The sequence below is a fragment of the Rutidosis leptorrhynchoides genome, chromosome 4 (genome assembly GCF_046630445.1).
Source record: "Rutidosis leptorrhynchoides isolate AG116_Rl617_1_P2 chromosome 4, CSIRO_AGI_Rlap_v1, whole genome shotgun sequence".
Lineage (NCBI taxonomy): Eukaryota > Viridiplantae > Streptophyta > Magnoliopsida > Asterales > Asteraceae > Rutidosis > Rutidosis leptorrhynchoides.
In genome coordinates this window covers 445,226,326-445,242,637 of record NC_092336.1, presented here as the reverse complement: position 1 = coordinate 445,242,637, position 16,312 = coordinate 445,226,326, and the positions used below count along the sequence as shown (strand labels likewise).

General features: G+C 35.3%; 1 protein-coding gene and 1 long non-coding RNA gene across 2 annotated transcripts in view; one reads left to right on the top strand and one right to left on the bottom strand.

Moving 5' to 3' along the window:
- Positions 1-3,022: 3,022 nt before the first annotated feature.
- On the bottom strand, positions 3,023-4,177 carry LOC139842146 (putative F-box protein At1g32420). The gene has a single exon (XM_071832320.1). It carries the CDS (start codon positions 4,175-4,177, stop codon positions 3,023-3,025), a length of 1,155 nt encoding a protein of 384 aa, XP_071688421.1.
- A 2,727-nt stretch (positions 4,178-6,904) lies between these two features.
- Positions 6,905-16,312, top strand: part of LOC139844645 (uncharacterized) — a 45,502-nt gene continuing 36,094 nt past the window's right edge. The window contains exons 1-2 of the long non-coding RNA XR_011758048.1: positions 6,905-7,049; positions 7,246-7,301. This is a non-coding gene — a long non-coding RNA (uncharacterized lncRNA). The remainder of the gene's footprint in view (positions 7,050-7,245; positions 7,302-16,312) is intronic.

Sequence of the window (16,312 nt, the reverse complement as noted above, 5' to 3'; positions counted from 1 at the left end):
TACTAAATTGGATGCTTTTGCAGGTTCGGAGTGCTTATCAACCAAATACGGATTATTCACAACAAGAGACACAAGAACTTCATGGCTTGGCAGTACATGAGAATGATGTTAATTATGGATGATAAATGTCACTTGCATACATATCTGACTGGTTTTCTCAACAGATTTCAGACATTCCAATTTGCAAGCCTAATCATTTGGCCTGCAAACTACTTTTCATGTACTCCTACTTTAAACTCAGATAATTTTGTACGGTTTTTTACCCACCCGTGCAACGCACGGGCTCTTAAAGGCTAGTATCGCTATATACAATGCACACACACACACACACACATATACATATATATATATATATATATATATATATATATATATATATATATATATATATATATGACAATTAATTAAATATAAAATTTGTTTAAAGTTATAAATTATTTAAAATTATACCTAATATATATATATGGATTGTGAATTATTATGACAATAAAGATTTTTTTTAAGTATTACTTATTTTATATAATTAAGGTTGAAAAAGACACGAAACGGGGTCGAGACCGTCGGGACCTTAAAACGTCGAGACGGGGTCGAGATGTGCGTTGACCGACTATTGACCGATTTTAACGGAATTTTTTACTTTTTTTTTCGAACGGCAGAATTTTTGACTTTTAGCTAGGGTTGATCCGACCTTTCCCGCATTTGACCTCACTTTTGACCACATTTGACCCCACTTTTAAAGGAATATTGGTTCTTTATCAAAATGTTGATGATAAATCATATATAATTTGAATTTGAATGAATTCTTGTTTTGTACCGAAAAAGAAAAGAAAAAAAAATACATATACGGAGTACTTTCTTTGGGAAATTTCATCCATATTTCACGTAGTAAGTTTCCACCAAAATTCTCAACCTGCTTTTCAATTTCGATTTCAATATTGTAGGTCTTTTTCCATACGAACATATCTATAAGATCAATATTATTGTTCTTTGTATTGACTTCGAAGGTAACTTCTTGTTTGATATTCTTATATAACATATGATTGTTTTTCCATTTGAGTTCGGGTTCGATCTTGAATGCAGCTTGTGAATCATTTTGATTGACTATTTAGGTAGATCCAACATGATCTTCTTCTAACCTCATTTATCACAATACCCTTCATCTATTATTCTATTATTACTCTTTATTAGTGTTATCGTACCTATAATCTTGCCCCTGCTTATTCCTCTCCTACTTTGAATATACATCTTTCATATACGTATTCGCTCCATTACTGTATTATACTATATGCATCATCAAAATATAGAAGGATGAAGCAAGATGTACATATTAATCGACTAGCTCGACAGCTAGGTGCTTTCTAGAATGTAACTCTGCTAGGTGCTTGCTGGCGAGTCAACAGCAAATTAAACGTCGATTTATTGGCGACTTGAGTGTCGCTTAGAGTCTAGATTGCACTTCAGACATGTTTAAAACCCATGGAAATTGGATTCTACCATTTTCATGGCGTCTCACCTTTTTTTCTTTCTTTTTTTAAACCTACTTATTGGTCGGAGGTCCATTCGGAAGCAATCTCTCTATCCATAGAACATTAAGATAGAGAACTTTTTCTACTCTTTGGGTGTTTTTACTCCGAGTGAAGAAATGACTTTTCTTTATTCTAGGATAGGAGAATGATTGTCTACATCTTACCTCCTTTATACCCTACTTATGTGGGATTGATTTTTGTTGTTGTTATTTTTGTAAGCAAGATGTACATATCTATTCCCCGATAATCACTAAAATATATAAATAAATCATTGAGCTTGTGAAAACTCAACGCCTCAGTGTTACATATGGCTAAATTATCGGGTCAGGAGGTTGGTTAACGGGTAAAGGTCAAAACTGATCGGGTCAGGCCAACTTCCTGCAATATCTCACAGTCACCTTTTTTTATTATATACAAAAGTCATGTCAATTACATCTATAATCTATAATTGTAACCACTATGATGTTTAAAAGAAAGATATAGGACGTTTGCACATTCGAAACAATTTGTTTGACTTACAATCCATTTCCTTTTTGTCAATTTTTAAAATCAACCCGACCCGTTAACAAAGTATAACTGAAGCAACCTTTTCAATCATATAAGTCAAAATTGCCGGCTCTATATAAGACCATGATAAGTTACGTACAAATTGGGAAAAGAAAGATGATGATACAATAAGTTTAGAAAAGTCAACTCTTTTTGTCAAACATGTACGTCTATCTCTTTATATATATATTTTTTTGAAAGGCAAACCTACAATCTACACACGAAATCACGAATATTTATATTCAAGTGAGGCTTGAACTCACAACCTCATGGTTGAAGGGTTCCTCTCATACCGCTAAGCCAAGGGCCCTTTGGTTATCTCTTTATGATATTACACCACGGACTCTCAATGTCTCAGTTCTGCAATCCATTAAAAATGGTGAAGGCGAATTTTTTCATGGATCTTTTCATAGAGTCAGAGTACAATGCCCTTTTTCAACTTAAGATGGTAAACAACCTATTAAAGTAAGTGTACGGTAGTCCTTTGAATTCTAATTTCTTCCCCTTTATGAAGTGAAACTCATTAATGACATGACAATAGGTATATACGATACCACCGGTTTTGGCATACTATACTGAATGCATACCATCATACATTTATAAATTATGCCAAATATTGGAAGAAGTGTAGTCATCATGAAGATAATGACACTAAACTTGCTTCAAAGCATTTAAAAATAAACAGAAAGAATGAAAGATGATAGGTAACTGTGATTGTGATTAACAGTTATTATATGCATAATGAAAAAAAATCCCTTGCAAAATGAAGTAACATAATTGTCTTCTAACTAAGGATGTCTGCGGATAATAACTAATAGTGACTAAATATAAATAAATATAATATATATGAAAATGAATTGCAAGAAGTAACTGATTGCTCTTTGAACTTTATACAATTCTTCCATGCTCTAAACCTCATCCTTTCTAATCTCCATCGATAAAAGTGCCCATCAAGTATATATTAGTGTATATGGTTTATCAACCAACATTAGCAGTAGTGATTCCGTATAGGGAGTACTCTCTGAAGACCCATAACAGCTCCAGTTAATCCCAAGATTGATGATGCTTTTTGTGCAGGGTTCATAAACTATAAGCTCGCCATCGCATGAGTCATGAACCGCTTCTACTATAAGTTGGCCATTCTTTGTAAATCCGCATAGGTTCCTCACCAATAATTCTGGTAATATGTCAATGTTGAAAAGCTTGGTAAACGATCTTGTTACACCATTAATCTCCATCTTCCACACTTCATAAACATTGTCCCTGGCCTTCCCTTCATGTCGAATCACGGTAAGAGACTCCCTAAGCTTGAATATTTCTAAATTGTGATAGCGCTGACACGATAACCCTAATTCATCCGGGAGGTGTATTTCCATTAATTTTTCACTTGTCAAATCAAATGAAACAATTAAAAATGGACCACTTGTTACGTACCCAAGCCAATAAATAAACCCGTCTATAACTACTACGTTTGATTGAATAAAGCTTATATTTATGTGCATACTAAGCAAAATGTTACTTGATGATATACTCCTCCACATCCTTGAACTTAATGTAAAAACTTCAGCATTGTAGTTATCTTTACAACTACCTTTACCAAACCGTACTATCTTAGGGTCAACTGTGTTTGGACAAACCCCGAAACCTAAAGTCTCACTATATTGAAAACCTTTTTTCGGACGAATGGTAACCGTTTTTCTTATTGAAGGATTCCAAATGACAGCCACAGCCATCAACATTGCAGATTCATTATATCTACTATGACCCACAAAACAAAACAGCCCATGTGAGCTACCAATTAGAGTTTGATATGGAAGTACCTCACGGCACTCGGAAGTTATCAAAAAACGCTTATGTTCGGGGAAAGTATCGTCATCAACAATCGAAACGAAACTGTTATGCTTAGCATATAAAGGGTATTGATAACTTATAATAAGAAGATGTTGCCGCCGAGAATATTGGAGCTTGGAGTAATCAGCAATAAACTTTGAACTACCGATTAAAGACTTGAATGTTTTTGAAACTGATCCGAATCGAATCAACGATTTAACAGGAAGCCATGACATGATCTCAATTTGTATTTCAAAAGGTATGTGATCTGACATTTTTCTCCTTTCTTGGATGATTATTGCTACAATATGAGTTTGTGGGGTTTTGTTTTAATGGTTTTCAAAGTATACGAATACGAATGATTAAATTAAAAGGATAAATAAAAGAGAATGAAATTACTCTGAGATAACGATCGAGGCTTGTGTTAAGGGTTTCGTTTTGGGACCATTTGATTTGATTAATTAATATTAAAATTAATAATTAATTATATGAGTAAGAGGAATGAGGCTTGTTTATCGGAATGACTGTTATTTAATGAAATTTGAACCATTTGTTTATTTAATTATAAGATAATAAGATAAGATAAGAATTTTTTTTTTTTTTTTTTTTTTTAAATACGAATACAAAAGATTGAAATTTGGCGATTACTAAAATGGCACGGCCCAATACAACTCAGCCTTTAGAATAATATGGAGTATTTTATATTTTATTACATGAAGTGATACAAATACAGATGTCACATCTGTTTGAAAGTAAATCTAATGTTCAACATGAACTTAAGTGAAATAACCCTATTACATTAACGGAACAACAACCACACTGAGGAAAACAGTACCCCGATACCATCAACCTACCAATAACAAGAAGCTACTGCTTCCGTGAGGAGTAACCGCCACTTAGACCACCGAATCCTAAAAAAGGTCCTCACCTGAACCGAAGTCTGCAACTGCGAACCTCAATCCACAAGCCCCACACCCAACCACAACATCACCAAACCCGTACATCTGTAACCAAACCACTTGTCGGGCAACCCAAGAACACCCACCTCGAGACCACAACAGAAAACCAGAACAGAACCCGTTAGACAGCAATTCCTAGAAAACCCCAAAACGTGATCTACTCAGAACCTTAACCTGTCAAAACCATACCTAACGGAAGGTAGAGAAAGAACCGAGATACCACTCTAGATCTCCAATTTTTCGGCGCTTAACAACACTAAAGTCACTAAGGTGGCAACAACACCAGACCGTATCCGAACCGATACCGGCGATGAGGAAGATGGAACGAGTGATAAAGGGACAAACAAACATTGTTGTAGATATCACAGACCTAGAGTACGCTATCCAACAAACCCCACACAAGCCGACAAAACACCACCACTAGCCGCTCAACCGACTTTTTCCGGCCAAGCTGCCGGAATACCGGCCTGACCACCCAAAAGACAGCATACCCTAAGGAGGCTACGGGAACGATGAAGTAAAAATCGCCATTTTCGAGAAATAAATATATGAAACAAAAAAGACCACCGCAGGTAAAAGGCAAAGGTCGGAGAAAACTTACCAAAAAACCGACTAACCACACGGTGGAGCCACAGAACACATCAGTGTTCGTCGCCTGTGGTCCTCTGCCGACTCGCCGAAAAAGCATTCCGTTAACATGAAGACCACACTCATAGACAAAGCACCAACCCGCCTAGAATCATTCAAAATAAACCACCACACCATAGAATGCAAAGCATTCGTCGCCTATGAAGATGGAGGAGGAAGGAAGACAGCCGCCAAAGAGGAAGAAACCAACAAGAGTGCTACCCAACTCACGAATCGAGTAGATCAAGAAGGTTTGAATGTCTGATATAGTTGAATGTGGTCAATGAATGCACTAAAATATATTTTCACAACTTTATATGTGTTTATTTTTCATTTTATACTCTTTATTTTATTTTTTATTTCGTTTTTTGTTGTTCAAAAATTACCTATGTTTCTAGGATATTTATTAAGTCCATGCACATTTCATTTTATTATGAACGGAATTTGTTTTCTGGCAAGTACTTTTATTAATGCTTGATAAATGGATTGCTGATGTTCCTATTGACTCGAAAGAATTGGGTTTTACTAAACCCAACTCTTATATATTGAGTTACTCGATGAACTAAATTTCAATCACGGCACATCAACCATGTTTCTTAATACAATTGACAAGGACACTATACTACTTGAGGAAGGTACACATACGTTTTAATGTGAATAACGTTAAGATCGATCTCAAAATATATAGCTGCTCTTTGAACATCAGTTGCTCTATGTTTTTTTTTTCCTTGTCTAACTTAATATATCTTACTCATCTTAATTAATTTTAGTACTTCAAGATTTACTCTATCTATAAAGAAACTGGAATGAGTCGAATGACCATGCTATTATCGTGTAAGTTTAGACCCTGAATTTTCAACAGATGATATTCTTAGATAGTTTATTGTTCTGCTTGCTTTTGAGGTTGGTAGTGAACTCAATAGGATATTTGGTAGGTTACAATTGTGAACCATATTTTTTAATTGTTAATGTCAGGTTCATGTTGAAGCAGTTGAAGTAAATCACCCGACAGCTATTACGGTAAAAATGTGTGCATTTATGTTTAGTTTCTTTATGTTAGCTTAATAAAATGATAGATATTTCGGATCTGCTCTTTAAAGGTCATTCATTATTAGATAGTTAAGAGTAATATAATAGCCACTCATTTATTTGCTTTCATCTTAAGCATCCAATATATCTAAGATTTTCACCAAGTGGTTTTTTTAACCCTGGGTTTGCAATGAAAGAATTCGTTTGCAATGAAAGAATTCGCTAGAAAGGGTGTTGGATCAGTTATATTGACATCTGGCACTTTATCTCCTAGGGACTCATTTGCTTAGGAACTGAAGCTGTAGGTTATTGACCAGATGTTTTCTTCCTTCTGTTATATTGAATTGTCTCTGACAAACTTGTCTAAAAATACCTCACAAATGTATATTTGTCAACGTCCCCTAAAGAGGTCTACTAAAGAGGGTTCTTCGTTGTCTCATATGTATTTCATTCAATTTGTAAAATACATATATCAACGGATTGATCTATTGTGATGTTGCTACGTTATGAAACATCGGTTATGAATCCCAAGGTTTGATTATCGTTTTTTTATCTTTTCTGTTTTTAGATTTCTGATTATTTGTTGCTTTCTCACCAAACAACTGTGAGAAAGAGGTTTTTCCTTCTGATTAATGCTTTATTAGTAGGCTGCATAAAATACTTAGTATGAATATGTCAGGTGTTAAACAAATTGTATGACACTTATGTTTCGAATTATGTTAATGCAGATCGATAGTAGATTATCATCGAACATGACTCAGTTCATCAAACAGTATGCGCTAAGGTACATAATACGTAATTTGATGTTTTTCCTGTATTCTATTGTACACGGTCATTTCAATCAATTAGACTAAAAAGATGGAAGATTAAGTTGAGAAAATTATCAAGAAGATGGCATGATTCAGCATTCTGCGGCTAAATGACCTAAATTTGGAACTTTGACATGATCATTACAAGTCAATCTTCTACTAATAAGACTATACTAATTTGTTATCAAATTGCGTTTAACTAATAAGTAGGAAAGCTCAAGGTGAATCTTATCCCCAACAAAAAAACATTATTTAGTTTCAACGGGAAATAAGTGACCTAACATATACTCCTAGCGGTCTTTAAGATGAAAGAGTGACATGATTGAGGTCCATGTATAGTGAAGCTGACCCAGCTCTGCTTTCTCTTCAACGATAAAAGCTCTTAACGGAGAAGCTAACGGAGACAGCTGAAGCTGAGAGTGCAGCATCTGCAGCTTATACAATGGATGAGCAACAGAGAATTACAACTTCAGAAGTTGACCGTTTAAGGAACAACTTGCCTCCTTGTTATTATTTTCTTTAGGTTGTTTTTTAGAATTTAGAAGTTTACCAACCACCTTAACGGGCTTCTTTAAGAATTCAGTTTGTGATTCCTGTTCGTTATCTCTACAATCATCATCTATTGAATCAACAGAAGCAGCCTCGACCTCCTCCGAAATCTCCCTTGCCTTTGATTTGTTTTTTTACAGCCTTGCTTGGACTACGATTAGATGAAGACCCCACGTTTTTGTTTGCTAGACCATTAGATTTCAGAGCATTTTTCTTGAACATCGCACATTCAGAACGACAATCAAGTGTAGGGGATTGATGTGAATCTTGCTTTTCATGACTGTATCTAGCTTTGTGGAAGAACAAAGAGGCATCTGGTAACTCAACATCAAATAACGGACTTTTTACACCCATATCTTTAGTGTTATTGGGCTTGATAATATCTTGGGCTGGCCCACTAGAATTCACATTATTGGGCTTGTTTGAAGATGGGAAACCAACCGGTACATTCTTGTGTAAAGTAGCGACAGGAACAGAAAAAGCAACCGTCTCTTTCACTTTGTCAGTCATACAACACTCCAGGTTTACTTTTAAACTTTTAGGTACTTTATTCCCAAAGCATGAATTTTCTTTCTCCTTTACTGGCACAATAACCGATTTCCTCCTCAACACCGATCCCTTGTACTTCTCACATACCTCTAAGTTTAAGTTGGAATTAGGACCACAACTATTACCCACTGGATCAGTCCAAAGACTTCAAAAATTGAATTTTTTGTAACGTGTCCCTCATCCATCGGAGTAACGGGTGTAACCGGCGTCTTTTCCGGTGCTCTTTCATTCACCGGTGATAACACTTTTTGAGGAGAAATATCCTTTTCCGGCGATTCAAAATGTTCCTTAGAATCAAAATCACTGTCCACCTCATGAACCCACAATGAAGTTTTTCTTTTATCTATTAGTTCTGACATGATCTCTATATCAATATTCTTAGCATCAAAAACTTCCATAAACACTTTTCACCACCGTCGAGACGTTTTCCATAGTCCCATAATCAACCGGGATTCCTCTAACTTCGATCCAGGTAGCCCTTGAATACCTACCTCGTCTATCTTTCATTGGGATTACACGAAGAAACTCCCCTTTGTTGTAACCGATTGAAGTTCCATGGCAAATGTTACGAAAACTTTCTTCATTAGCACACTGTTAAAGTGACAATCTAAACATTTGATTGTGTATTTTATCACTTCCTAATGCTTGTTTGGTTGAGTAACAGCAATGCAGATTGTCTAGTGGTGGTTACATTCTTGGATCATGCAAGAAGACTTTGTTGCAGTCAAGGTTCAGAGTGTAGCTGTTTATGAAGGCTCAAACACTTTGCGAATCATGTATTGTCTATTTATGGATAATGCACCTGGTGTGGGGTCCAAGGTAGATAGTACACAGATGGGACGTAGTTGTGTTTGAGTATCCATTGTTTATTATACACAGAAAGAACTACAGGGACCATTCGTGTTATTTATACAAAGTTTTAATAGTCCAGGGGTCTAATTGTAGTTTCTCATTCTTGGCTTTCTGGATGTATAAAAGGGCACATTAGGGTTGGATACTGTAGAAGTTTTTTCAGTCTTCATTGTAATCGTTTTCTGGTTTAAGAGATAAACTCTTCATTTTGTGGTTTCTTTGATTTCATTCAATTTAGTTTTATTGTTTGTGGTGATTATCTAGATCATTCACTTGTTTGTTCATGGTATCAGAGCAATTGCTCGGTTCTAGTGAGTTCGATTGTTTCGATTTAGGGTTTCGTGAATCTGTTGATTTTTCAATCAAATTAGGGATTATTTGCGATCTCTATTCTTTCACAGAATTGGTGTGTTTGATTTGTCTTATCGGGCTAGATCTGAGGACGTGGTTTGAGTTATTTAGGGTTTGATGTTCAAAACCCTAATTGGTGTTTCTGGTTTGTTCTTGATTGTTATTCAAGATCAAGAAGTTGCTTCCGCTGGCGTCTTAAAAGAAGATAAAGGAGGAGTACTCTGTAAGGATATTTCTTCCTACCTGTGGTTTGTAGCAAGTTCCTACACGTGGGAGTTTCTGTGCTTACAGGAATCAACTGCCCCTACGTGTTATACTTGGCCTATAGCCAGGACAATCTTCTTTTATTTGTTCATGGTTATTTGTTATTTGTTATCTGTTCATTATTTGGTATCTGTTTATTATTTGTTATCTGTTTGTTTGTTTTTCTTGTCAAAATGAGTGTTAGTGGTGATTCTGTAACCATGATAAGTAAATTGGATTTTGGAGATCCACTTTACCTTCATGCAAGTGACATCAGCAGTACACCTTTAATAAATTTCAAACTTAAAGGAACTGAGAATTATAAATCTTGGGCTTGTGCAATGGAATTAGCCTTACAAACTAAAAACAAGATTGGTTTTATAAAAGGTTCAATTGAAAAAGATGATGAAGATGAAGTTTTAGCAGGTCAATGGGAAAGGTGTAATGCTGTTGTCCTTTCATGGATTCTAGGTTGTGTTTCTGATGATTTGTATTATGGTCAAATATATTCTAAATTTGCTTCTGTTGTTTGGGATGAGTTGAAAGAAACTTATGACAAAGTTGATGGCTCTGTGATGTTTAATTTGGAACAGAAAATTGCACAATTAACACAAAATGGTACACCTGTGTCTGATTATTATCACAAACTTAATTCACTTTGGAAACAATATGATATTCTGTGTAAGTTGCCATCTTGTGATTGTGCTGCTGATAACAAAAGAAAGGAACATTATAATCAGAGAAAATTAATGAAGTTTTTGATGGGACTGGATGATTCTTATCAGCCAGTAAGGACCACTATATTAACTAGTGATCCTTTACCATCTGTTAAAACTGCATTCTCTATTGTCTCTAGAGAAGAGTCACATAGAGGTGCACAAGATAAAAAATCTGTTAATGAGTCATCTGCTTTCTTTGCTAATACTGGTAAACCAAGGATTGGAAATACTAATTCTAATACTAAGGTTGAGTGTAAAAAATGTGGTAGAACTGGTCATACTATTGAAAAATGTTATGAAATTGTTGGGTATCCTCCAAGAAACAATAACTTGAAGTGTACCAAGTGTGGTATGACTAATCACACTGTGGATAGATGCTTTGAGATTGTTGGATATCCACCAAATTTTAAAAGGAGAAACTTCAATAATTCATCTTGTGTGTCTAGCTCTAATAATAATGGTGATAACAAATCTGGGTCTACTTCTCTCACTTTGTCAAATGAGCATATTGCTAAACTTGTTAGCTTCCTTGATGGAAAAAGTGCACCTGCACATTCTGTTTCCAATATGACAGGTGAGTTTATGAATTTGAATGTGTTCTTTAATAGTAATATTGATAAGTTCTTTGTGTCACATAATTTGATTGATAAAACCAATGTTAACTTTGGCTGGATAATAGACTTAGGTGCTAATCATCACATGACTAATTCTGATAAAGGATTTGAGTCTGTTTGTGATGTTTCCAGTCTAAATTTAACAGTTGGTCATCCCAATGGGACTAGGGCTAAGATTGAAATGATTGGAAATTTAAGAATATCAGATAAATTGATTCTTTATGATGTGCTTGTTGTTCCTGAATATTGTGTGAATCTGTTGTCTGTATACTGTTTAGTCAGAGATAATAATCTGTTTGTTGGGTTTGATCAAAATGCTTGTTATATTCAGGAACTGGTCTCAAGGAAGACCATTGTGACTGGTAGTTTGTGTGAAGGTCTTTATATCTTCAAAAATGATTGTGTTGGTGAGTCTAGTAAAACAAATCATAATTTCAGTATGTTGTCTAAATCTGTCTGGCATTGTAGACTTGGTCACCCTGCAGACCAAGTCTTAGGTGTTTTAAGTAATGACTTACAGTTTACCAGTGATAAAAAGAATGATCCTTGTGATGTTTGCCATAAGGCAAAACAAACAAGAGAACCATTCCCTCTTAGTGATCATAAAACCACATATTTAGGTGAACTTGTTCACTTAGATGTGTGGGGTCCATACAGGGTCACTATCAGAGATGGTTTTAGGTTTTTTCTGACTGTTGTTGATGACTGCACAAGAGCTGTTTGGATTTTTTTGTTAAAATCTAAAGATGAAGTTAGTTGGTATGTTGAATTGTTTTGTAAACAACTTGAAAATCAGTTTAATACAAAGATTAAAGTTTTGAGAAGTGACAATGGTACTGAGTTTGTAAATGCTAAGATGAATTTGTTTACTTCAAACAATGGTATAATACACCAAACAAGTTGTGTGCACACTCCACAACAGAATGGAATTGTAGAAAGAAAACATAGACATTTGTTAAATGTGGCTAGGTCATTAATGTTTCAAGGGGGAGTTCCTCTTAAGTTTTGGTCTGATTGTATTTTAACTGCTACATACTTGATTAACAGGCTGCCATCATCTATTCTGAATGGAAAATGTCCCTTTGAGCTGGTGTATCATAAAAAACCTAATCTTTCCCATTTAAGGGTATTTGGTTGTCTTGCTTTTGCTAATGTTTTAAATAATCATGATAAGTTTTCTTCAAGATCTGAAAAATGTGCTTTGATAGGGTACTCAACTGTAAAGAAAGGGTACAAGTTATATAGTTTTGATAGTAAAGTTGTGTTATTTTCTAGAGATGTAAAATTTTATGAAAATGTATTTCCTTTTAAAACAATTGAAACTTCTGTTAGTGATAAAGAGTCAAATGATTTGAATAAAATAAATTTTTTTGATATGTATGAAAATGATAACCTAAATACCCTAAGACCCAATGATGAAGGGGAAGATAACTTAAGTAGTGATGGCACAGGGAGTAGTCTGCCAGGTAATTCTGGTTCTGCAGAGCAAACTGGTAGTAAACTACCTGATGCAACATTACATGCTGAAGAAAATCACCCTGAGGGCAATTCAAAAGAAGTCTTAAATACTAGTGATACACCAGGACCCTCTTCAACTTTGAGAAGGTCTCAAAGGAACATTATTCAGCCTAAAAGATTTGATGATTTTGTTGTTGAAGGAAAGGTTAAGTATGGTATTGAGAAAACTGTTAATTATAGTAGTTTAAGTCTTGATAATTTGTGTTTTGTTGTTTCTTTGAATAAGAGTGTTGAACCTTCCACTTATTGGGAGGCCTGTAAGTCACAGTATTGGGTTGATGCTATGAACTTAGAAATGGAAGCTCTATATAGAAATGACACTTGGGAACTTACAGATTTACCTCAAGATAGAGAACCAATTGGGTGTAAGTGGGTATATAAAATCAAATATAAGTCTAATGGTGAAATTGATAGGTATAAGGCAAGATTAGTTGCTAAGGGGTTTAATCAGAGAGAGGGGATTGATTTTGATGAAACTTTTTCTCCAGTGGTTAAAATGACCACTGTAAAATGTTTATTAAATCTTGCTGTTGTTAATAATTGGGATTTATATCAACTTGATGTAAATAATGCTTTTCTCTATGGTGATTTAGATGAAGATGTGTATATGTCTTTACCTTTAGGATATTTTGATGAATCTGAAAAAAGGGTTTGCAAGTTGAAAAAAAGTTTATATGGTTTAAAGCAAGCCCCAAGGAAGTGGAATGAAAAATTGTCCTCTGCCTTGGTTGAGCATGGCTTTAAACAAAGTAAAAATGATTATTCCTTGTTTATTAAGTCAGAAAGTGGTGTGTTTGTTGCTTTACTTGTCTATGTGGATGACATTGTGGTTACAGGAAATGATGTGAGAGAAATTGATAAGTTTAAATTGTTTTTAAGTTCAAAATTCTTAATAAAAGATTTAGGAATGTTGAAATATTTTTTGGGAATAGAAGTGTTGAGAACACAATCTGGTATTTGTTTGTCACAAAGGAAGTATTGTTTAGAATTGTTGGCTGAATTTGGTGTTTTGGGTTGTAAACCTGCACAAACACCATTGGAAACAGGATTTGTTTTAAACACAGAGTGTACACAATATGATAAGGGTCTTGAAAATGTTAATAAGTATCAAAAGTTGATAGGTAAACTTATATATCTTACTTTAACAAGGCCTGATATATCATACTCTGTTCACTTATTGAGTCAATTCATGCATTCTCCTCTACAGTCACATTTGAAGTGTGCATTAAGGTTGTTAAGATATCTAAAAGGTGCTCCTGGGTTGGGTGTACATATTTCAAAAACTTGTGGTGTTGAGTTAAAGGCTTTTGCAGATTCTGATTGGGGTAAAGCTTGTATGTTCAGAAAGTCTGTCACAGGTTACTGTGTGTTTTTAAATGGAACACTGATTTCATGGAAGAGTAAAAAACAGGCTACCATTTCTAGATCCTCAGCTGAAGCTGAGTATAGAGCACTTGCTGATGTAACTTGTGAGATTGTTTGGATTTTGAAACTGCTTGTTGAGTTGGAATATAATGTTGTGTTACCTGTGGAAATATTTGTTGATAACAAGGCTGCAATTAAAATTGCTTCTAATCCTGTTTTCCATGAAAAAACTAAACATTTTGAAATAGATCTTCATTTTGTGAGAGATAAGTTGTCTGCAGGTGTTGTAAATGTGAAGAAGATAGAATCTGCGAATAATGTTGCTGACTTGTTCACAAAAGGGTTAAGCGGTCCACAACATAGGGTGTTGTGTGATCAATTGTGTTTGTTAAATCTGTTCAAATGATTAGATTGTGGGGGGGTGTTAAAGTGACAATCTAAACATTTGATTGTGTATTTTATCACTTCCTAATGCTTGTTTGGTTGAGTAACAGCAATGCAGATTGTCTAGTGGTGGTTACATTCTTGGATCATGCAAGAAGACTTTGTTGCAGTCAAGGTTCAGAGTGTAGCTGTTTATGAAGGCTCAAACACTTTGCGAATCATGTATTGTCTATTTATGGATAATGCACCTGGTGTGGGGTCCAAGGTAGATAGTACACAGATGGGACGTAGTTGTGTTTGAGTATCCATTGTTTATTATACACAGAAAGAACTACAGGGACCATTCGTGTTATTTATACAAAGTTTTAATAGTCCAGGGGTCTAATTGTAGTTTCTCATTCTTGGCTTTCTGGATGTATAAAAGGGCACATTAGGGTTGGATACTGTAGAAGTTTTTTCAGTCTTCATTGTAATCGTTTTCTGGTTTAAGAGATAAACTCTTCATTTTGTGGTTTCTTTGATTTCATTCAATTTAGTTTTATTGTTTGTGGTGATTATCTAGATCATTCACTTGTTTGTTCACACACCGAACTATCGCCCCATATTTTCCCCATAAAGAAATTTTAACGATCATTGCATTACGGCTAACAATCCATTCAGCAAGTTTGATTTTTGAAAAATCCTCCTTGTCAATGATTAAAATAGTTCTTGAAGATTTCCAGCCTACAATCTAGAAACCCACCTTCTAGATATTCAAAGTAGGCAACCTTGACAACTCATATGGAAGTAGCAAAATTAATAACGATGACGGCCGCCAACCTTCTCCGTTCACACCATTCCACCGCCATAGAATTTTTACTATAAATAGAGGTGCAAACCTCAGTTGTAAATCATCCTAAATCACTCAGAGAAGTGTAATCACAACCTAGAGAGTGTTTGTGAGTTTGAGAGTTTTTTTGTAAGAGTTTTGTAATACTCTGTAAATCTATTCTTGTGAGTAATAAAGTTGTTTTTCTCTCAAATTTATATCTCCCAACGTCCAGGCGATCCCCTCTTCCTAACAAGTGGTATCAGAGCTTGGTTAGAGACGTTGGTTGAGTTTTTGGGTCTTCTGAAGTTTTCTCAAAATTCAATTTTGAGTGTACCATTGGATTCGTCTCGTCGAACCGAGTCCAACGCAAAAAACGGCGACTTAAACGGAGTTATAACGAGCCTAGAAAACGCGGTCAAAGTTTGGTCAACTCGCCGGATTCTCGCCGGAGAAGACGACCGGTGCCGGAATTCTCGCCGGAGAAGACGATCACTGTAGCAGTCATGTAGCAATTCACTGTAGCAGACCTGTAGCAATTCACTGTAGCATCTGGCGGCACCGCAGCAAGTTCCTGTAGCAGTACTGTAGCAGTACTGTAGCAGTTCTGAAATTTTACAATTTGGTCCCAGAAATTTTCAGAAATTCATTCTTTGTCCCTGAAAGTTTAGAAAATTATAATTTTGCCCCATAAGTGGAATTTAAGCCGCGAAGTGTCTATTCCACCATTTTCAACCATTCCGGACGTAACGGTGATCTCTGTTTTCTACAATTCAACCCCGTTTGTGTTGAAAAATTATTTGTAAGGTGATAATGTCCACAGAAGAGTCAACATCATCTTCCGGAGCTATGATTATGCTCACAGCCACAAACTACACGCTGTGGAAACCTCGGATGGAAGATCTCCTCAGCTGTAAGGATTTGTTCGATCCTATTGAATTGAAGGGTATAAACCCTGATTCTGCCAAAGAGAAAGAGTGGAAGAAATCAAACCGAAAAACTATTGGTCAGATCCGTCAATGGATTGATCATAG